This window comes from Ictalurus punctatus, chromosome 13, assembly GCF_001660625.3.
Source record: "Ictalurus punctatus breed USDA103 chromosome 13, Coco_2.0, whole genome shotgun sequence".
NCBI classification, from domain to species: Eukaryota; Metazoa; Chordata; class Actinopteri; order Siluriformes; family Ictaluridae; genus Ictalurus; species Ictalurus punctatus.
The window spans coordinates 6,443,632-6,462,500 of NC_030428.2; the positions used below are offsets into that span (position 1 = coordinate 6,443,632).

The 18,869-nt window shown below is 41.8% G+C and overlaps 1 protein-coding gene across 3 annotated transcripts in view; it reads left to right on the top strand.

Moving 5' to 3' along the window:
• Window positions 1–2,577: 2,577 nt before the first annotated feature.
• usp22 (ubiquitin specific peptidase 22) overlaps window positions 2,578–18,869 on the top strand; it is a 43,286-nt gene continuing 26,994 nt past the window's right edge. The window contains exons 1-2 of one of the 3 annotated variants that reach the window (XM_017483787.3): window positions 2,578–3,077; window positions 18,352–18,484. In XM_017483787.3, the coding sequence (XP_017339276.1) occupies window positions 2,958–3,077; window positions 18,352–18,484 (253 nt within the window). In that variant the 5' untranslated portion in view covers window positions 2,578–2,957. Of the gene's footprint in view, window positions 3,078–13,581; window positions 14,681–14,847; window positions 15,023–18,351; window positions 18,485–18,869 lie in introns of those variants that run through there. The other 2 variants (XM_047159597.2, XM_053684969.1) reach the window with 2 other exon arrangements.

The window sequence follows — 18,869 nt, forward strand, 5'->3', positions numbered from 1 at the left end:
AAGTTGGTTTGAAGTTGGATGTTTGATATTCGCAGACATGCGGAAATTAAGGGACCGTCTCTAAAGTTAAATACAACATTGTTAAATACGTTTCTAACTTCAATAGCATTTGAAGGGAATGACTTACAGAAACATAACCAACTGTAAAGTGTTCATCTAGGTGTAAGCTATAATGCACACCTCTTATTTTTGATATATAACAAAATAAACTATTAAATCATATGTAAATATTGCCATGTACTGTATTACTGCATGGGCTCATACACAAAATATACCATAATTTAAAGCTCAATATTAAAAATTTATTAAAATGAGCTATTAAATCACATTTAAATATTGCCATGTATTTCACCACAGAATGGGCTCATACACAAAATATATCACAATTTAAAGATCAATGGCATTTGAAGGGAATGGCATACAAACATGAAGCCAACGGTAAAGTGTTTATCTAGGTGTCAGCTATAACACACACCTTTTAGATTTCTAATATTTATTCAAATAAGCTATTAAATCATATATAAATATTGCCATGTATTTTATTAGAATGGGCTCATACACAAAATATACCATAATTTAAAGCTCAATAGCATTTGAAGGGAATGATGTACAGTCACAAATCCCACTGTAAAGTGTTCATGTAGGTGTCAGGTATGATGCACACCTTTTAGATTTTTGATATTTAACCCTGCAATGCATGAACCAAAAAAAAAAAAACCTTCACGAACGCATAAAGGGACTCAAAATGACCCGTACTGGATTGAATGGTTTCTTCAAAAGAAACAGATGTTCTATTAATGAAATTTTATATATATATATATATATATATATATATATATATATATATATATATATATATATATATACACACACACACACACACACACATACATACAGTATCTCACAAAAGTGAATACACCCCTCACATTTTTGTAAATATTTGATTATCTTTTCATGTGACAACACTGAAGAAATGACACTTTCCTACAATGTACATGATAACGACCCCAAACACACCTCCAAGACGACCACTGCCATGCTACAGAAGCTGAGGGTGAAGGTGATGGACTGGCCAAGCATGTCTCCAGACCTAAACCCTATTGAGCATCTGTGGGGCATCCTCAAACGGAAGGTGGAGGAGCACAAGGTCTCTAACATCCACCAGCTCCGTGATGTGGTCATGGAGGAGTGGAAGAGGACTCCAGTGGCAACCTGTGAAGCTCTGGTGAATTCCATGCCCAAGAGGATTGACACTTTGGGTCCAATTTGGACATTTTCACTTAGGGGTGTACTCACTTTTATTGCCAGCGGTTTAGACATTAATGGCTGTGTGGGACAGAAAATTTACACTGTTACACAAGCTGTACACTCACTACTTTACATTGTAGCAAAGTGTCATTTCTTCAGAGTTGTCACATGAAAAGATATAATCAATTATTTACAAAAATATGAGGGGTGTACTCACTTTTGTGAGATACTGTATATATATATGTATACTGTATGTATGTTCCATTGCAGATACTGTATGTATATATATATATATATATATATATATATATATATATATATATATATATATATATATACACAATAATTTTATTAAGAGGACATCTGTTTTTTTTGAAGAGACCATTCAATCCAGTACGGGTCATTTTGAGCCCCTTTATGCGTTCATGAAGGTTTTTTTGGTTCATGCATTGCAGGGTTAAATATCAAAATCTAAGAGGTGTGCGTCATACCTGACACCTAGATGAACACTTTCCAGTTGGTTTTGTGACTGTAAGTCATTCCCTTCATCAAATGCTATTGAGCTTTAAATTATGGTATATTTTGTGTATGGGCCCATTCTGCAGTGAAATACATGTCTAATTTAAATGTGATTTAATGCTCATTTTAATAAATATCAAATATCTAAAAGGTGTGCGTCGTACCTGACACCTATATGAACACTTTCCAGTTGGTTTTGTGACTTGTATGTAACTTTAGAGACGGTCCCTTAATTTCCGCATATCCGCGAATATCGAACATCCAACTTCAAACCAACTTTATTCCAGTTGTCCTGAAATGTGTGTGTGCACCTACAAGTTCCGCACAACAGCTGCAGCTTTATTCTAATTAGTCCAATCAAGAGTCATTTCAGTACATTTTGACTATAATTTATTATAGTCAAATTTATTTATTCAAAATAAGTCAGAATTTACTACAATGTTATGTCTTGTCGGAAATGACGTGGTTATTACGGTGACGTCAACAACAAAAATAACAAGTATAATTGTCAAGAAACATTACAACCTCGGCTTTATTTGTGTAAACATGAAATGAAAGTTTTATCCTGTACACCTGACTGCGCTTGATATACGTGTGATATTAAAAACACTTTTGTGTCGTTGCGGGAGGGAGGAGCTTGAACAATGACGGACACATAGTCGTCCTACCGCTTTACACAAACTTCCGGCACGGAAAAAAAAAGAACACCTTCGTGCATTGAAGAGCGGTCCGAGTGGCCAATCAGCTTGCAGCCTTCTGAGTAGAGGCGGTGCTTGGAACACAACTGGCATAACCACCAACCAATAGAAGGCTTACAGGATGAGCCATCAGCCAATCAGGCGGCGGCGCTGTGAGGTTTGCGTCGCCCACGGTGTTCACTTGAATTCCATTGCCGTCCATTAAAACATCCGAGTTGGAAAATACAACATTAAAGTGTCCCGGGATTAATATCACACTGCGGACTCGGCGCGCGGATGCGGGAGATATTTCAGGAGTAAGGGTTATATCCGGCGGAAAAGTGCCGTATGTGTAAGACACGCATGTTGAGCGGAGCCGCGGCTGCTGCCTGTGTAGCCTCCTGCCAAAACGGAACAATCGGTGGATAGTAATCCATTTCTGGCCGTTTTGCTCGGCGGAGCGCGGGTCCCGTCCCTGAATATACGCCGTGTTTCGGATGTGATTACACGGCCATGGGTCCGGCCGGCTGCTCCCACGTGAACGGCTTTAAAGTGGAGAACTGGAAGCAGAACCTGCGCGTCATTTACCAGTGCTTTGTGTGGAGCGGCTCGGCCGAAACCAGGAAACGCAAGGTAAACAGGCGCGTGCTCGGAAATAACACCGAGACTGAGAGGGGCCGAGAACCGGACCGTGCACACACACACACACACACCTCTGTCTGGCTTACTAACCAAACTAACTAAAGTGATGGAACTTCCACCCTGTTCCGCTCACAGCTCTAGGTGTGTGTGTGTGTGTGTGTGTGTGTGTGTGTGTGTGTGTGTGTGTGCGCGCGCGCGCACTGATCATCACAGCTCGCCTGCAGCCGTGTGAGCAGTGATGTGCTGCCTGCCCCTCTCTGTGTGTGTGTGTGTGTGTGTGTGTGTGTGTGTGTGTGTGTGTGTGTGAGAGAGAGAGAGATCTCTGACACTCTGGCCTTTGTGCTTCCATGCTGTTCCTCCTATACACACTCTCTCTCACACACACACACACACACACACACACACACAGGTTACTACATTTTATTGAAGCATCGTGATGTTTCTGCCTGAACTCTGCAGCTGGACCCCAGGCCCACCTGCTCCCTCATCCCTCCATCATCACTTCATTCTGCACCTGGCCAGTAGGCTGGTGACGGTTTCCTCATTTTAAAACACACTGCACATGTAAAGGATGCTGTCAGGACAGGAAATCATGTCATCCCCAGAATCAATAAACCGTAATTAAAGCTTACACGCATCATTTGTCAGAGATGAGCTTGTGAGAGCACAGGTTTCTTTACAGTTAGTAACAGCCTCGAACCATCACTAATCTCGTGGGTCATGTTTATACCTCGCATCTGTTGATCAGGTGTAAGACTCACAACGTGACTCGGGGTGTACAGATCTAATACTGTCTGATTTCATATGTGTGCCACTAGATTTTACACAGTGCTTAGACATTGGCAGGGGACGGAAATGTGTCTTGTTAAAGATATGGAACGTCCTACAGTTTTGTGTCGAGTGACTGATGAAGTACATCTCTATATTTGTACTAGTCTCACTGTCTCACACTGCAGCTGGGAGCGTTCTGATCCGATTCACTGACACGTTTTACACGCCGGATGAGGATGATGGTGAAGACAAATCGTGTTGTGTTCCTCCACATCACACCTGCAATGTTTCATATAATGTAGCGTCAGAGGCTCACGGAGACTTCGCTTGATTACTGTAATTATTTGATGTCTGCCATCTGGTACTCTCTGAGCTATTGATATTGTTTCCAAAAAAAAAGCAGGATTTGTGTACATCCTTAATTCTGACTGGACTTCAGACAGGAACTACTCCACAGGATACAGTGTCCTCAACAGATTAATAAAAATATACAGTAATCATCGACTTCTGTCACGATTACTACATACAGTGTGTTTATGTTGCTGCTAATGCTTAGTGGAGTATGAGCTGTTCATTAAAAAAACATCTGGATATAGTATTGCGCGGTGTTGCAGCTGGTTGAATGAGAACCTGCTGCGCTTGTCCCAAGCCACGCCCACCCCGTTTCCTCATTATGTCAGGCTGATGTTCCACACTGTTTTCCTATCTAACTGACTCATTGCAGAGGAGAAATGAGGTCTGAGCACATCCGTGCATAATCGTGCTGACGAGAATGCGTTTAAAATCCCGTTCATATTTAATGTTGGTTGTCATGGCGGTGCAGTGTGGAGCATTGCCTCATCACAGTTCCAGGCTCCTCAGTTCGATCCTCAGCTCAAACTGCTGTCCGTGTGGAGTTTTGTATGCGCTTTCCATGCCCTGCTGGGGTTCCTTTGGGTTCGTCAGTTTCCACCCACTTCTTACAAACATGCTGGTAGGTGGATTGGCTATACCGAGTTGCCCTTAGGTTTAAATAAGTGTGTGTGAATGCTTGGTACCCCAGTGGTGGACTGGGGTAACGTCCGAGTTATATTCCTGCCTCCTGCCCAGCTCCATTACCCTGACCAGGATAAAGTGGATACTGAAGATGACTGAATGATGAATAATGTATGAGTATGAGAACACGAGGGGAAAACATAGCTTTTTGAAAATCAGCAAATCCAATATGATGGAAATTGTGGTGATGTACATATTTAGCATTTTAATTGCATGTTTAACTGCTTTGTATAGTGTATAAGCGACGCTGGGGCGTGTGCAAGAAAGCAGGTTTTATACTCTTGTTGTCAAAATAAACCAAAATGATGGAAAAACTGTGAAGGTCATGGGTCAGACACCTAGTGTGCATGCCTAGCATGATGATTATCACTTTTGTCGTTCTTTGTATACAGAGAACTGGATTTAAAAAAAAAAAGAGTGTGGCCAAAACATTTCAGTTCTCAAAATGACCCCTGTTTGTGTGGGCTAGGTCTGTGTTTAATCATTTATGTTAGAAATTAAGCCATCTTCGTGAGTTGAAGTTTCATTAGAGTGGAGTTGGGCAGTTGGGGGAGGAGACAGGTTTCTGTATTTATGTTTTTACCAGGCATCCTTTTTTTATTTATTTATTTATTTATTTTTATTTATTTTTTTTTCCTTATCAACCATTTAAATGATTTATATCAATAAATGATTTCCATCACTGAATGTTTTTAATAGGAAACAAAAACTTCTCTGTAAAAAAAAAAAAAAAAAAATCCAGTTTGTTCAGTGACCTCCTTCTCCTCACTGACTCAGACGTCTCCAGGTTTTGTCCGATGATAGTTATCAGCCTTGCGAATGAGTTTATTTGTCCTGCTGGAATCCCTGACACTGATGCTGCTCCCCCCAGTGGACCATGGCATAGTAGATGGTGCTCGTGACCACAGACTGGTAGATCTCCAGCTTCTTGGCGCATACATTGAAAGATCTGAGCTTCCTCAGAAAACTGCTCATCCCCTTCTTGTACGCTCTTGGTCCGTCAGTCCAGTCTGTTGTTCATGTGGACACCCAAGTACTTGTAGTGCTCCACAATTCCAACCTCCTCACCCATGATGTTTATGCGCTTGGTCACAGTTCCCCTCCATCCAAAATCCACCACCATTTCCTTGGTCTTGTTTATGTTGACGCCTGTGGTATACTTTTTATTATTATTTATTTAATTTTTTAAAAAATTTTTAGTATATACACATTTGTACACACAGCCTTTCAAAATGTATACTCCATTTGACATGTACGTGTACACAGGCATTCAATGTGTGCGCATTACGACAACTTGCACTACCCCTCCTGACCTACAAGAGTCAGTACAGAGCAGTAAAGCAGGTCTTCTGGTATGAAGGACGACATCAAAGAAGTATCAGAACAACATGTAGAACAATACTCGGGCAATCTCTTGCCATGATTAGAACCCATATACAAACCCTTATACAATGTAAGGCTAGAATTATACAAATGTGTTTCCGTCCCTTACATTTTTTCTTCGACTACCTTGAGAATCAAAGGCCCTGGGTCACTGTTTCCACCTTGTGGAACAACTAAGTACAAGCGTACTCTACTTTTTCTAAAAAGTGAAGTATACTTTGGGCTGTAGGAGCAGATGATTCCCGCTGCACCACTCCAAAAAGTTATCCACCAGTTTCCTGTACTTTGACTCCTGCCCTTCTCTTATACACCCCACCACTCATCAGAGATCTTCTGCATTTGACTTGTACTGGAAGTCTGAGGTGCACAGAGTGAACAGAAATGGAGACAGGACAGTCCCCAGTGGTGCTCCTGTGTTACTAACCACCATGTCAGAGAGGGAGCTCCCCAGCTGCACAAACCGGGGCCTATCCAACAGATAGTCAGCGACACCGATAGACAGCGATCCGAGACACCGTACACGCGCCGACACCCATCCTGAGCAGCTTTCTCACTCAGTAGAAGTGGTTGGATGGTATTAAAGGCACTGGAACAAAACAAAACATGATTCTCACAGTGCCACTTTTCCATCTAGATGAGAGCAAGTGGGCTGCAGCCGGTAGATGACCGCATCATCCGCACCCACATTCAGCTTGTTGTCTCTGTCAAGGCTGCCCCTCTGCCGATGGTCTTTGGTGTTGAAGCTTGTAATCAGTTTTGCTTGAATTTATTTTCCAGCTTCTGCCTGTAGGAGTTCTTGCACTCTCTCTGCCTCACCTTCAGGTTGCGCTATACCCTTTTCAGCTCATCCTTGTCACCAGACCTGAAGGCGCTCTCTTTTTGCATTCAACAGATTCTACAGGTCACTGGTGATCCAAGGCTTATTATTTGGAGAACCGAGTACAGTTCTGGTTGGGATGGTGGTATCCTTGCAGAAATGAATGTAGTCTGTGATGTTATTTATATCCTCTGCATGTTGTATGCACAGTGCATCCCAACCTGTGGTTTCAAAGCAGTCCTGCAGGGCCTCAGTGGCCTCCTGAGTCTACGTCCTCACAGTCCTTGTGGAGACTGGCTGCTTTTGAGCTGCAGGAACATTCTGAGGTCTTAACAAGACGAGGGTATGGTCAGATCTACCAGGTGGGGGCAGGACAGTGGTTCTGTATGCTTATTTAACATTTGCATACAAAAGGTCAAGCGTGCTGTTTTCCAGTGTAGTGCAGTCAACAAACTGGTAGAAAGTTGTGAGTGGAGTCCAGATTTACATGATAAAGTCTCCAGTAATGTTCACAAAAGCTTTGGGGTGTTGAAACTGTAATTTAACAACAGTGGCGTGGCGTGTATTGCGTCGCATGCCACTTCCTCGTCAGTTAACGGTGGAATTTCAACACCGTTCAGTACGGCAGAAAAGAACTCCCGTGGAAATTAATATGGACCTATTCCCACGGCTAAAAGTTCACAGCATGGTGTGCATGTTGTATGTGTACCAGATTTATTGTACCTTTTACTTCACCATATTATAAGAATGTAAGTCTATCGCGATAGTTGGAATCTCAGTTGTTCCTGATGGTATCATCAATCATCCCAAGCACAGTAACATGCAAAACAAACACCAATCAATAGACTATATAATGTGTCTAACTAGTTAGCTATTGGAGTTTGCATGTTCTTCCCGTCCTTCAGGGGGTTTCCTCCGGGTACTCCTATTTCCAACCCCAGACCAAAGACATGCATTGTAGTCTGATTGGCATTTCCAAATTGTTCGTAGTGTGTAAATGTGTGTGTTATTGTGCCCTGCAATGGCTTGGCACCCCATCTAGGGTGTCCCCCAGATTGTGCCCCAGGGTTTACTGGGATAGACTCCAGAGTCCCCGCGACCCTGTGTAGGATAAGCAGTTATATGACTATTGGAAAGTAGCATTTTCTTTTAAAATATTTACTAGTTAAGCAGACGTACCTGTACACCTGGGAATAATGCTTTTATGTTTCAAAGCAGGATGAGTTGGGGCAAGTTGGCTTCCTTCTCTCATGTTCTCTGTGACGATAACGATAAAGAGCTTGATATTTTTACGTTCCCTCTGCGTATTTCCCACTCGGAGAGTGACGTGGAAACTCTAATGGTGGATTATGGATTTTACTTGTATGGTTTGTTAGTTACTGTTTGAGTTTTAACAACACTGTGTGGGTTAACTGGGCAGGTCAGTATTTGGGTAAAGGTGTCCTTGGCATCGGCAGAATCACATTTAGGTTTGCGATTTGTGGTCATGTGTGATTAGGTTTTTATGGGGGATCTGCTGCCGTGACGCCTCGCTGCCATGGTTACCAACATTACAGTAAATTGACGGAGTGAAAATGAGTAAGAGGAAGGACGAGAGATAGGACCGAAATAACGGGAAAGAAAGGAAATGTATCGACTGTCTCTGGAGGCGGTGCTAATGAGTCCATGACTGCCTAATCGTGTGTAATGTGTAGATTCAAACAGAACGCAGGCATGGACTGGGCTGAGTCACTGTTGGTGAAAGGTCTCCTTGAATAAACAATGACCATTAATGTTGTTCAGCTGTGTTGACAAGTCTTGAGTTTAAGTGTAAATAATCTCGGCTACAGCAAGCGACCAAAAGAAACGTCAGCAGTTAGTGCTGGGGAAAATGACAGTATAGTATAATCATGATAAATGGTGTCAAAACACACTTTTCTGAGATCACAGGTATTGTAATATTTTCAGATTTTTCTTTTATGTGTGTGTGTGTATATACATATAATAGAAATAAATATATCTATATATATATATATATATATATATATATATATATATATATATATATATATATATATATATATATATATCTCACACACACAACGTGAAGGTCAGAACTTCATAATCCCCAGCTCAATCCTGAACTCAGGTTACTGTCTGTGAGGAGTTTCACATGCTCTCCCTTGTGTTCTCCAGTGTCCTCCCAGCTTCCAAAAACATGCATGTAGTTGGATTGACTGTAAATTGCCATTAGGTGTGAATGAGCCTGTGAATGTGGGCACATGGTCCCCTGCAGTAGACTGCAGTAGACTGCCTCATGCCCAGTGCTCCTGATAGAAGACTTGATCACCTGTAGCTTGGTGGTTTGCACGTTTTCCTCACACATCCAGGGTTCTCGCCTTCTGCCATGTGCGTGGAGTTTGCATGTTCTCCTGGGCTTCCTCCTGGTACTCCGGTTTTCTCCCCAGTTTGAAGACATGAGTTGTAGTCTGATTAACATTTCCAAATTGTCCGTAGTGTGGAATGTGTGCGCAGTTGTGCCCTGTGATGAGCTGGCACCCCGTCCAGGGAGTTCCCCACCTTGTGCCACGAGTTCCCTGCTACAGGCTCCAGGTTCCTCACGACCCTGTGTAGGATTAACGGTAAAGAGGATGGATGGATGGATGGATTTATGGACTTTATGATCAGACTTCAGACTGTGATCAATGTTGTTATAAGCCTTGGGCCTCAGTAGGCCAGACTTTCTCTGAGGATCTCAAGCCTTGTGACAGCTGATTCAGATCCTGCCAGTGATTCACACCTCCCCATGTCATGGCTCATCTCTTTATTAATGGCTCCACTATTAACCGTTAATCACTTTTTATGCACAGCTCATGCTGCGTCTGCGGTGGAGAATTATACGACCATTCTGCCTGCCATCAATAATTCATCCCTATTCCAGCTGCTTTCTCTTTTTCATGTTTGTACAGTACATACCCAGAGACTGTCGTCAGGATATATAGGCCAGGTCCACTCTTACTGCAGGAGTTTCCTGATGAATTTATGGAGGAAGACTGCGAGTAGCCACAAGGCTGTCTAAAAGGCTCTCCAGAGGCTCAGCAGACATTTTAAATCGGCGGAACAGAGAGATGCAGGCTCAGACCATCTGGGCCAACACCCATTTGACATGTTTTGTTGTTATATCATTTCTGTGGAAGTACTGACGCTGCAGTGGTTTGGCCAGATTATTTTAAGTAAAAAGGGATTACACACCTGGCAAACCAGGGGTCGACATCTGGTGGACTGAAGGTCCGGGTAGGATTAATGCCAGTATAAGTTCAGGCTTATTCCTGTGCCTCACTTTTGTTGAACTGCGACGTCAAGCAATTTCTTCAGTATAGAAGTCTGAAGTACACGAGTCTGATCTTCACAACCTTATCAAAGAAGTCTGCTTGGTGTTTTATTGCATCCTGGTCCCTGAAACGGACATTTAAACCAAGTCCTATCTTGGTGTGTGTATGTGTATGTCAGATCACACATCTGATACATTTTACACACACACACACACACACACACACACACACACACACACAAAACCACCATCTCATCGTTCTGTGTGTAGTCCTGCAGTCAAAAGGGGTCCAAACGCAATCGATGCCCTCTTCCCATATTTCACTGCAGTGTTGCCTTTAGATTTGCAGTTTCACTCTGTTCTCCTCTTGCATCCTACTTTCCCTTTTCCCTGCTTACACACACACACACACACACATTCTCTCTCTCTCTCTCTCTCTCTCTCTCTCTCTCTCTCTTCTCCTTTGTTCTTTCCTGACTCTCTCTCTCTCTCTCTCTCTCTCTCTCTCTCTCCTCCCCTGACTTCATTTATCACCCACAAGCCTCCTACTTTGTCTGTGATGTAGAAACGCAGCATCTTCTCGCTGATTGGCCGTTTGGTTGCCGCAGAAACTTGGAGCAGGAATTCGATAAGGAAAGAAACGACACGCAGCTTCCGTCGAGTGTTATTAAACGGCCGAGTGGTTCCCATTAAAGCCTCTAATAAATATGTTGTTCTAAAGTATGCCTGTTCAGAAACAAAGGAAATAATCAGGAATTCCGGACATTTCTGAGCATGTTGGTATTAATTGCTGAAATGTTTGTGTGTTTAGGCAGCAAGGTGGAATTTATGATATGGTCTATACATTAATTCACTTAAAGAAGACCTCAAAAAGGTGGCAAGAGATGCTCCGGCTCCGTTAACACTGTGATTGATATCGGTGCTCTTGACTAACAGTGGTGTCGATTTCAGCATACAGGAGCCCGTGCTTTACCTTCAACATAAATGAAAGCTGCATGAATATATTATTATACATTGATAACCTTAGCCTGATAAATAAGTTGATAACTTCAGCACAGAGAGCAGTGATCCGGGGTAACGTGAGGTTTGTCTGTAGCTGGGCTTTTAGTTGAGATTTCTGTGGGATAAATGAATCCTGCGAAATGTTAAATTTGATTAGATAATCTGATCTGAGGGAAAATTGTAGATTGGAGAGATGTTTGGGTTTCAGCGTTGGTACACGACCAGATCGTTTTCGGCGTGGTTCAGTCACGCAGGTGCACTCATTCTGTCATGTCTCGTTCGCCGGCAGCAGCACACCGATTCCCTCAAGGCCTCGTTAAGGGCTTGTTAAATTTCATCAGAATTGTTTCTAAGAGCCGACCGAAAAGAAAGCCCTGAGCTTTGATAGTGTTTTGGAACAATAACAGTCGATGTTGCTATTTTTGCTGCGGCTTCATCTGTGGAAAATTTAATACAGTGTCACAGCATCTAATCAGTCATTTGAAAGCATGATTCGTGGCTTTTTATCTGTTTTCAGAGTTTGATTAAAGTGGAAATTTTTTTTATGCCTCTTCCCCAACTTGCCCCCATTACAGTCGTATTTTTTTTGCACCTCATTAACGCAAAATTCTTTAGATTTTTATTATAAGCACTTGTTGTAGGGTAGGACATGATCGATTAGTAGTAGGTCAGAAGCATGTCTTCTCTGACCAGTCAATTAACCTTGCCTATATTTTATCACGTTGCATTTTAAACTTGAACAGTGCTTGGTTTCGGTTTGGTTTCAGTGCGAGATGATGGGAGGGGGATGAAGTACTTCCTGGATATAGTGTTTTGTCTCTGCTAATTGGCCAATAAAACAGTTTCACTATTTAGAAGCCATGTTGATATAAAAGCGACCACACTTCCAGCTTGCTGAGTTAAACTGAGGTTCATTAACCAACTCTGTGCTGTGTGATGAGGATGTTTGAGGAGGTGAAACAGTGGGTTCATCTTAAAACTCGAATCAATGTCTTCTTGAGGAGAGGTCGACCAATAGTGGATTTTACAGATGCAGATAACTAAGTTGCTGATTAATAACCGATTTAAACAAACGATAGTGTTTAAAAGTGATCCTGAATGAAAACATAACACTCGAAGTGAAATAAAATATTGCTGAGCTTTATTACAAAAGTAAACAGTACTGACTGAACCATGAAAATACACTGTACTTTTAAAAATGAAATAAATATATATTAACTATTAATAAACATTAAAGTAAATAAAGGATGTACATCCAAACTGAACCAAAAAGTAAAACTCCAAATAACAAATATAAATAGAGACAGAAAATGAATCAAAAAACACTTCAAATAACACAACACAATTTGTCATTTTATTTTGCCTCTAGAGGTCTCTCTCATGCTATATAATGACAGCAGACCCTTCTCAGTGGATTTTTGCAGATACTTGATAGTTCCAGCGAACGGTTGTCGGAGCCGATTGATACATCCTTCAACCTGTGACCTGGAAATTGTTCAGAATCCAGTCCCTCCAAGATTCCGCAATTTTGCGATTGCAGAAACGAAACACCGCAGTATTCAAAGGAGCTGGCAATTTTACAAAATGACCGCAGATTTGGGCCATGTGACGTCATCACAACATGCGTTCAGCCACAGCCGCAAATGAGTACAGCTAAAAGGTCTCATTTACCAACAAACATCACAGTGAAAGACAATTTAGTGAAATTGCGGTTTAAATTAAAGTAGTTTTCCACAAAAAAGCACAAAAAATTCCTCAAATTGCATCGCAAATTTAAAAAAAAAAAAAAAAAAAAAAAAAAAAAAAAAGCTGCAGGAAAAACAAGCATTTTTATCCGTAACGATCGCAAAAAAACCTCCCGAAATCCTGTACGGACTGAAAATCTGCATCTTTAAGAAAGTGCCGACATTTTAAAATGCACTCAAGGAAGCTTCTAGATCATAGAAAGGTGCTTTCTACGCAGAGGTCACTTTTACTGTGGAGTGTGATGGTAGAAACGGCCCACCTGTCTCAAAAAACTAATTCACATAAATAATAACGGAACAACAATGCAAAATTGTTTTATTACTACTACTACTAGTAGTAATAATAATAATAATAATAATAATAATAATAATAATAATAATAAAGTTTAGCCTTTAGACTGTCAGCTCTGTCCTCTCTTCTAATGTGTGTGACTTTGTTAAAAACCTTGGTGTCATTTTTAACTCCACACTGTGCTTTGATGAGCACATTAGTGCTGTGAAGACCTGAGCTTAAGCTATTAATGAATCATTTCTGTTTCTCATAATTCAGCCTTGGTGGCATTAGCCTATAGTTTATTTTTTATTCCAAATGTGATCAGGGAATTTAACATGTAACATTTTAATTATCTTCTGCTGAAATGAATGAAATGACTTGAAAAAAGATCCGTTCATTCTGCTGAACGAGATTCAAAGATCAGTCAGTAAACTTCTCACCGCTAATCTGGGTTTGCCTAGAACCACTGAGTGTTTGCAGTTGCAGTTACCGGTCACATTCCATGTTGATTTTTAAAATTTAGCTTTTTGTTTTTAAACCGTTGCATGGACTTGCTCCACAGTATATTTATGATCTTCTCACCCCGTACACTGCTTCAAGACACCTTCAATCATCCGGACAATTACTGCTCTCAGTTCCTCGTTCACGTTTTAAGGCTTTCTCAATGGCTGCTCCTGGGCTTTGGATTAGTCTTCCTCTCCACCTCAGCTCTTCACCGTCCGTTACTGTGTTTAAATCCTCTTTACAGACTTATTTGTATTATTTCTTTTAAATGAGGGTGTACATTTTTCATTGGTCCTTTTTGGTTTTTTGCTTTCTCTTGTAATTAGTTTTAATTCTGTTTTCCATTTCTTGTACAGCACTTTGGTCTCAACATCTGTTGTTTTCAAATGTGCTTTATAAAGCAATAAACTAAACTAACCTAAATGGGTCCAAAGAAACCCTGGATAAAAGTTGATTAAAATGTAAATGCACGTGAGCAGCGTAAACGTTCACGTGTATGATGTGCAGTACTGTTTGAACTGGGGTTTATTCAGTGTGTAATCAGTCTGCAGATTCATTATGCCCTCATTATGGCAGCAATAAGTGAGTTCACTTTAAAGTGGTGCTTCATTGAACAAGGTCCTCTCATTTGGCAAATATGTCTGTCTTTGACGGTCCCCATCCTCACATCCGTTCCTTGCTTCCTTGGAGGGAAGAGAAGCTGAGCTGAGAAGTGGGGAAGCGATACAAGGAAAGGAAACTGGAGAAGCGGAGGTAGAGACATTTGTCTTTTTTTGTTTTGTTTTTTTTCTTTTTTACGAGGGCAGGTGGGCGGGCAGTTCAGTGGCTTCAGTTTCTCTCTCGCTCTCTCCCTCTCTCGCACTTGTGTGTGTGTGTGTGTGTGTGTGTGTGTGTGTGTGTGGGCCTGCTTTGTTGTTCATCTGACTGGATTTCTGTAACTGGTTCTGTCTCTGTTTTGTTGCCGTGTTCACGTGTTCGTTGAGTCGGTGCCAGGTGCTGTATCTCCACTCCATGCTTTTCATGGCTAACACAGAAGACCTTTTCTCGGAGAGGATGAAGTCAGCTGGACCGACAAACACACACTCACACACTTATGTACTGAACTCTCTTCATTTACGGTTGGCATCTTAGCATAGACACTGAAATTTCTGAAAACTCTGAAATGATTGGAACAGCGAGGCTAATTCTCTTGATGAGATGATGGATCAGAATTTTATTTCCAGATATTTATGTTAAAAGGCTTAGAACATGGCACCTTTAGAGGCGGACAACCCGATTTTTACGTGAGCAAATATTCAGGAAGAGACAGTATAACGTAAATGACACTTAATATTTGGTTGTGTATGCCTTGCTTGCAAAAGCTACATCAAGCCTGTGACCCACTGACATCACCAAACTGTTGTTTTCTTCTTTTTTCCAGGCTTTTACTGCAGTGTCTTTCAGTTGTTTGTTTCTCAGGGTTCCTCCCTTCAGTCTCCTCTTCAGGGGGTTGAAATTCTGCTCAATTGAGTTAAGGTCTGGCCAGTCCTAAACCTTCCAGTTTTTCCCTCTGATGAAATGCTTAGTTGTGTTGGCAGTGCCTTTTGTATCATTGTCTTGCTGCATGATGAAGTTCATCCTAATTAGATTGGATGTATTTCTTTATGAATTGGTTGACAGAATGTTTCTGTAGACTTCTGAATTAATTCTGCTGCAACTATCATGAGTTACATCATCAATAAAGATTAGTGACGCTGTCCTAGAAGCTGTCATGCAAACTCAAGCTATGACACTAACTCCACCGTGCTGAACCAGTGAGCTTGCATGTTACGGATCATGGGCAGATCCTTTCTTTCTCCACATTTTGGCTTTTCCATCACTTTAGTAGAGGTTAATATTGGTTCCAGGTCTTTTGTTGCTCATCTCTGATTCTTACTGCTGATGAGTGGTTTGTATCTTGTGGTATGGCCTCTATATTTCTGCTCTTGATGTGTTCTTCGAACGGTGGATTGTGATACCTTCACCCCTGCCCTTTCTTTTTCAGGTCATGTTGTATTGGCTATGCCCAAAGCTTGTGCAATGGCTCTGATTTGATTTTCCCTCTTTCAAAATGGCTTCAAATCAGCTTCACAGTGGCTTGTTTTTCTCCTGGTGACGTTCTCTCCGCAGTCTTTACAGCCAAGACCTAGAGCTCAAACCAAGAGCAGACATTCAAAGCTATTCATTGTGTAAACAGTCAATTCAACAGGACACACCTGGGCAGCAAGAAACACTCATCAGTCACATGTTCGAATATTTTGATGGGTGAAAATGGGTGAGCTGAAACAAGGTACCATGTTCAAATTTGTTCAACATATCTAGGAAATTAAGTACAGTTTTATTTGTGTACAGATTTTAACAATGGTCATCGTCACAAAGCAGTTTACAGAAATAAATGCATTCAGGATATTCATTTTAAATTTATAAATGAATCCCTAATGAGCAAGGCAGAGGTGATGGTGGCAAGGAAAAACTCCTTGAGATGAAACGAGGAAGAAACCGTGAGAGGAACCCATCCTCATCAGGGTGACATCGGAGAGTACGATTATAAATTAATCCCTGCTTATAACTGCATACTATATGGTCAAAAATTGTGTAACCAGGAAATTCAACAAAGTAGACTTAATGTGAAAACTGTAATGAAGCTATAAACTATTCACTGATGGAGACTAGAGCGCAAAACTGTTCATATCAATTGCTGTCCAAAGCCATCTTCATGGAAATGAAAGCTGAAATTCTGATCGATCATCTCATGTTCACCTTTTGATCTCAAAACCAAATGTGTTCAGTGTACAGCAAAAACAAAAGAATTAGCCTTGCTGTTCCAAAACTTATGGAGGGGGCTTTGGTGTGCGTGGGTTTTTTTTGGGGGGGGGGCAAAGGTGGTTACTGTCCTGTTGGTTTGGTGCGGTCAGCTGTGATGTGGAGGTCTAAATGAGTTAATGAGTCACTTGTATAAAATCTACTTCTCAACATAGTGTGTGTGTGTGTGTGTGTGTGTGTGTGTGTGTGTGTGTGTGTGTGTGTGAGATATTTAAGCTGTCCTTAAATGGAACTTTGATCTGTCTTACCCTTTTAGTCTCAGCAGAGGTGCAGATCAATACATTGTCTAATACGACATTAACACCAGCAGACAGACAGCGAGAGGGAGACAGTGGTTTTATTCCCGGTCCATATAAATGCTTTGGTAATACATTGTACAAACGGAGACGGTCAGGATGAGACCGAATGGATGAGTGAGGCAGAGAACGAGAGAGACAGGATGAGCAAGAGAGAAAAAGACTGACGCGATGAGGCACGCAGGATCAAACACAGGATGAGAGAGACAGGATGAGGGAGAGAGACAGACAGGATGAGAGAGACAGCGGGAGACCAGAGGAGAGAGATGGAGAGAAAGTGACGGGCCGGATGAGAGAGAGAGAGATACAGGCAGAATGAGCGAGAGAGACGGGCAGGATGAGAGAGATTGAGCGAAGGACACTGACAGGATGAGGGAGACAGAGAGAGAGAGAGAGAGACTGGCAAGATGAGGGAGAGAGACAGGCGAGATGAGAGAGATGGGGAGAGAGAGAGACTGACAGGATGAGGGTGACCGAGAGAGAGAGACAGGCAGGATGAGGGAGACCGAGAGAGAGAGACTGACAGGATGAGGGTGACCGAGATAGAGAGACGGGGTGGATGAGGGAGACCGAGAGGGAGAGACGGGCAGGATGAGGGAGACCGAGAGGGAGAGACGGGCAGGATGAGGGAGACCGAGAGGGAGAGACGGGCAGGATGAGGGAGACCGAGAGGGAGAGACGGGCAGGATGAGGGAGACCGAGAGGGAGAGACAGAAAGGGGAAATGGAGGAATGAACAGGTAGAAGTTATCAGGGTAGCTGGTATAAGTGTGCTAATATCAGAGCATTAACATGAACACCGTGTCTCTGTGCTGCTGCTCTGTTACATCGGAGTGTAGTGGGGTGTACACTGCCAAGAAGGTGTGCTTGTGCACGCTTGTGTGTGCGTGTACACTCACTTCTTACCATTTATGACTACTGAGCTCACATTACTTCTTTAGGCCTTTCTCTGTGTTCAAATTTAACAAAACATGAAGATACAAGGTGTCTCTCTCTCTACATGTCTCCCTCCCTATTTGTCTGTCTCTTTCTGTCTCTCTAATTGTCTCTGTCTGCCTCTCGCTGTATATCTTCCTCTTTCTGTCTATCTGTTTCTCTCTCTCTCTCTCTCTCTCTGAGTGTTGAGTTTTCGGGGATGTTATTTCTGCACACTGGGGTATGATTTAGTGTAATGTTGTGTTGTCAGCTTTGGATGAAGGTTAGTGAACTGATTCCTCCTGTAATGAATGCGGGCCTTTAATCAGAAAATCTCTGTGTCTGATCAGTGGGTGTCTGTGCTCTCTCACAGGCAAAGTCATGTGTATGTCACATGTGTGGGGCTCATCTGAACCGGCTCCACTCGTGTCTCCACTGCGTCTTCTTCGGCTGCTTCACAAAGAAACACATCCACGAGCACGCCAAAACCAAGAGACACAACTTGGGTAAGACAGCACAAGCACTTTACACACTGTATATGCAAAAAAAAAACACTCGAAAACACCAACACACACACAGACTACAGATCAGATCATACGTTTACATCTGTAACATGTAAAAAAAAATTAAAAGAGGGACCATAAATGCATTTTGGTTTTTGTTTTTTTTTGTTTTTACGTATTTACAAAGGTGCAAACATTCACTGGTGCTCAAGAAGGCAAAACGATACATTAAGCGCCAGGGGGGTGTAAACTTTTGAACACAATAATCGTGTAAATTTTGTTTAAAGATCTTATTTTTTATTGCTTAGTCCTACCCTTCAGAAGCTACAGAAGATATTTACATGTTTCCCAGAAGACGAAATAATAATTTACACCGAACGTCATGTTC